Source organism: Monoraphidium neglectum (genome assembly GCF_000611645.1).
Source record: "Monoraphidium neglectum strain SAG 48.87 unplaced genomic scaffold scaffold02337, whole genome shotgun sequence".
Lineage (NCBI taxonomy): Eukaryota > Viridiplantae > Chlorophyta > Chlorophyceae > Sphaeropleales > Selenastraceae > Monoraphidium > Monoraphidium neglectum.
In genome coordinates this window covers 1-4,091 of record NW_014011291.1, presented here as the reverse complement: position 1 = coordinate 4,091, position 4,091 = coordinate 1, and the positions used below count along the sequence as shown (strand labels likewise).

General features: G+C 58.2%; 2 protein-coding genes across 2 annotated transcripts in view; both read right to left on the bottom strand.

Moving 5' to 3' along the window:
- MNEG_10492 (hypothetical protein) overlaps positions 1–269 on the bottom strand; it is a gene marked incomplete at both ends in the record, with an annotated part of 2,484 nt that extends 2,215 nt beyond the window's left edge. Inside the window, one exon of the mRNA XM_014041036.1 lies at positions 81–269. Within this exon, the coding sequence (XP_013896490.1) occupies positions 81–269 (189 nt within the window). The remainder of the gene's footprint in view (positions 1–80) is intronic.
- A 983-nt stretch (positions 270–1,252) lies between these two features.
- MNEG_10491 (hypothetical protein) lies at positions 1,253–1,405 on the bottom strand (the record flags this gene model as incomplete). Its single annotated transcript, XM_014041035.1, has 1 exon — positions 1,253–1,405. A coding segment is annotated over one exon (153 nt), but the record flags the coding sequence as incomplete, so codon positions are not given.
- Between the last annotated feature and the right edge of the window lie 2,686 nt (positions 1,406–4,091).

Sequence of the window (4,091 nt, the reverse complement as noted above, 5' to 3'; positions counted from 1 at the left end):
CGCCTTCGCCGGCCGGGGCGGGGGGGGGGTTAGGAGGGGCAGGAGGAGGGGTCGGGCCTGAGCCAGGCGGCGCGACGCACCTCGTCTGTCGGCTCCAGCGGCGAGACCACCACCAAGCCCAGCCTGTCCTGCTGCGGCAGCTTGTAGCCCGCAACCACCATGCGCACCGGGAAGCGGCCGAGCGCCAGCTGGGAGATGGAGCCGTCCCAAGTCCACAGGACGTCGCCGCGCCGCACTGGCGCAGCCTCCAGAGCGAGCCGCGGCGCCATGTCGTGCGCGTGAGGCGAGCTGCGTGCCTCGGCGGTTGCACGCCTGTGCCCAGGTCCGAAACAGGGACCCGCTATGATAGCATGCGGTAACACGTGCACAAAAGGTGCAACGCGCTGTATCTGCAATAGAAAGATGGCGCAGATCGCGAAACACCCTGCCGGAACTGTGTATGGACGGGCTTGATCATTGTATTTACAGAATCCACGCGATCACGCGTTCATGTATGTGGCGTTGACACCGCACTGGGACCCGGTGTGCGCGCACACGGTGACTGCGTAACCGCAGTGACGCCCCTTCGCACATGCTGCACACCCCTGCGTGCGTGTAGAGTGCTGGAGGCGCTGCTGCATCTTGGGCTGCTGGATGTGTTACTATTTTTCATCCAATTGTCAAACACGCCTGCCAAATCACTTCAACAAGGCTGGTCAACCGATGTGCCGCAAACCGCCAACTTGATATGTGCTCCTGCGGCGTGGCTGGACAGCAGGGCAGACGGCTGGGCTCCAGGGGAATCCTGCCTTGAAATCGAGCCAGGCTGAATGCACCCATTTGCTTGTGTTGTCCTTCACGCATGGTTCTCGCATTACACACGCCCCCTTCACGGCTGTGGGGACATTACAGAGTAGGGGTATTGGTTGCCAACAGGTGGAGTGCGCAGGACAGAGCGACTGTATTGACGGAGGAAGAGTAGGTAAGACACCACCGCTCGTAGTAAGACACCATTACAGGGGAGCAGTGGCCGCAGCGCTGCCGTTTCTCTGCATTGGTCAACACATGCAGCGGGCTGGACAGGTCGACATGCCAGCCCCGCTCGCCACGTGAGTGTGATCACGTTGGCACGGCCCATGCTAATTGGGCGAACCAGGTGAATTGGCTGTCCATCTTGTCAAACTTTATGCAACCGCCACAAAATACGGGACGTGCGATTCATAATGCACGAAGCGCTACGGATGCGCGAAGCTCACAATCACGGATTACCACGTCAGCCGAAAAACCACTTGGCGCGCTTCATCATCTGTTTGATGGTGCCCTCTGCCCCCTTCAGCTCCTGCCCCGTCGCATCCAGCGTCCGCTGCGAGCGCTCAATAGTCTCGCGTTGGCGCTGCAGCTCTGACAAGATGCTCGCGCCAGTGGCCTGGGGATCAGGGCAGAAGCCAAGGGGCACCGAACCGTTGGTAATCGGCTGCCGCGGGCACAATGTGAACCAGGTCAGCCAAAATCAAAGGCAAAGTTGTGCTGTAACCAAGGTCACCGAGCCACAAGAGCATCAGCATCAGCAGCAACAGCAGCAGCAGCCGCATAGGCGGCGACAGCATTAAGAGAAGCGCAACAGCGCCGGCCACATGAACCCCGCTTGCCTCCGCCTGAGCCAGCTGCTGCCTGCCCTTTTGCAGCCGCTCCGACGTCTGCTGCAGCCTCTCGGTCGATGCCAACACGCGGTCCCGCTGCTGCCCCGATTGAGATGGCCCGCCGCGCGCACCGCTGTCCAGCCCCTGCGGAGGGGGCGCAGAGGTTTGAGGAGCGGCTCCCGCAACGCGTTTTCAAGGACGTGCCGCCGTCTCGCTGCTAACGGGTGCTGTAGGATGGACCTGGTGCGTCCGTGCGGCGTGTGTGCTTGGCTGTTGGACAGCAGACCTGCTTCCACTACAAAACTAGAAGTTTGTTCATAAGTGAACACGACTTGCTAGTGTCGATTTGCGCACCAGCTCTGATCGCGCCACTGCCGTGCCGTTTGGCACCTCGGCTGCCCGCCGCAACTGCTCCCGCATGGCGGCGATGCCTGACCTGCACGCCTCTACCCGCTCTGTGGGCCATGCGACAACGTCTCCTGGCAAGCTGCGCAACTCCATGACCATCCGCCTGAGCTGGCAGGCGATTGAGGGGTGGGGGCACGATGGAGATGGTGGGGTTGCAAGGCTTTGGAACAGCAGCATCAGGCATGGCACTGCCCATGCCGGCCCCGCGCTCACCAGGCTCTCTGCCTCACGTAGCCCTGCCTCAATCTGACCCATGTGCTTGCGGCGTGCGTCTGCTGCGATGCAGCAGCAGGGCGCTGCCGGCAGTCAGCCGCAGCGCGATGCACAGTAGCAATTGCTGCATGCATAATGCGGACGTTTGGTAACCCACCGCCACCCGCACTGCTTTCTAGACTGCTGAGCATACTACTGATATCATCAATCTTTTGGCTAATATCCCGGTCGTATTGGCGGAACAGGGCGATAGGATCTGACATGTTGCACAAGCTTCTCAACCGTATGATGAATATCGCAGCCAGAGCGTGAAGTTTCTCTGTTCGATATGCAATATATACATCAAGCGTTCAAGGCGACATGAAAGCGGTTGTGCTAATCACGTCTGGCGGGACACTTGCCACTGACCTGGTTGCGCAGCCTGAGCCAGGGTGAGCAGTCCACCCGCTGAGTCCACTAGCTGAGGGGTCATCAGCTGGCCCGCCGGCCCAGACAGGTACGCCATTGACAAAAGTGCCTCAAAATATGTAACCATATCAGGAATTTACCGTATGCCGTATATTTTGTGAGGGCGAGCATGAGGTGAGAGTGATGCAGCCAAGTCAACACTTGTTGCAAAACGGTGTCATTTGCAGCGGCTGAGGTAGAAACGGTCGTCATAGCTTGGGTTTCTGATGTCATTTAATCTATTGGTCGTTATGTCAAAGTGTTGCATATTGCTAGGACCAGCAGCAAAGCACTGCCCCTTTGTGGGTATTCATCCTTGGCAAGCAAGCGGGTACCCGTACACCCACGTTAGCCACATCAGCTCAGCGTGCACAAACATTCACCTGAGTTGCGCTCGCAAGCACAGTGACGCCGTTGATGTGAAGGAAAGGGAGGACAGCAAACCGCAATGAAGGGCAGTCACTACTAAAAATTTTCCCTTCACATTGTACCTCTGAACAGCAACAAAATTAGGAGAGGCCTCTCCAAGGCACAGGCATTCCGCAGGCTTCGCCGCCTGCAACAGCGGCCACTTGTTAATTGCTTTGATACGACCGTCTAGGCCATGGTGTGATTCGTCTGATAATGCTGATGGTTCTTAACGCGTCTGCACCTGCACGACTGATTGATTTGTTATCGCGTTTGCAGCAGCAAGACTCCGCAAGCGCTCCACCGACACAGCACAGCAAGTACCCACACACACACCGTCACCATTTACGCCCCTCCCTCCGAATCCGCCGGCGGCGCAGCTGATCACAAGACACGTTTTTTAGCTGTGTTAGAGTCGTCTGGACCAGCTGGACTCCAAGATTTGCACATTGCTTTGCTTTGTTTATACAATTGTCTAGGCCAGCTAGACTCCTCCCGCCACTGTGACCAACCGATTCAAAACAAGGGCTCACTGTGAACCCGCCGCCCAGTGCTGGCGGCAACAACAATTGTACGAACAGAACAGATCAACACTGAGGCCGGCATAAAGCGCCGTGCGTGAGGGTGCGAAGCACACCCCCAGGAGACACGCCTAGCCCTGGGCCCTGGGGCCTCTCCCTTGGGCCTCTCCAAGGCACAGGCGTGCTGCAGGTTTGGCCGCTGGTGGAAGCGGTAGCGGGGTTATAATAAACACAAACTGGCCGCCCAGTGCTGACGGCAACAAACATACGAAAACAAGCCAAAATAAAGCTGCAGACACACAAACTGAGCAATGAGGGCGCACTGCACACACGCAGGAGACATGCCTGGCCCTGGGGCCTCTCCAAGGCACAGGCGGGCCCCAGATTTTAACGCCTGCGGCGACGGTAGCGCGGTACCCCCCTGTGGCCCGGTTCGCGCTTTGCTTTGCTTTGCTTTGCTCTGTTACAATCGTCT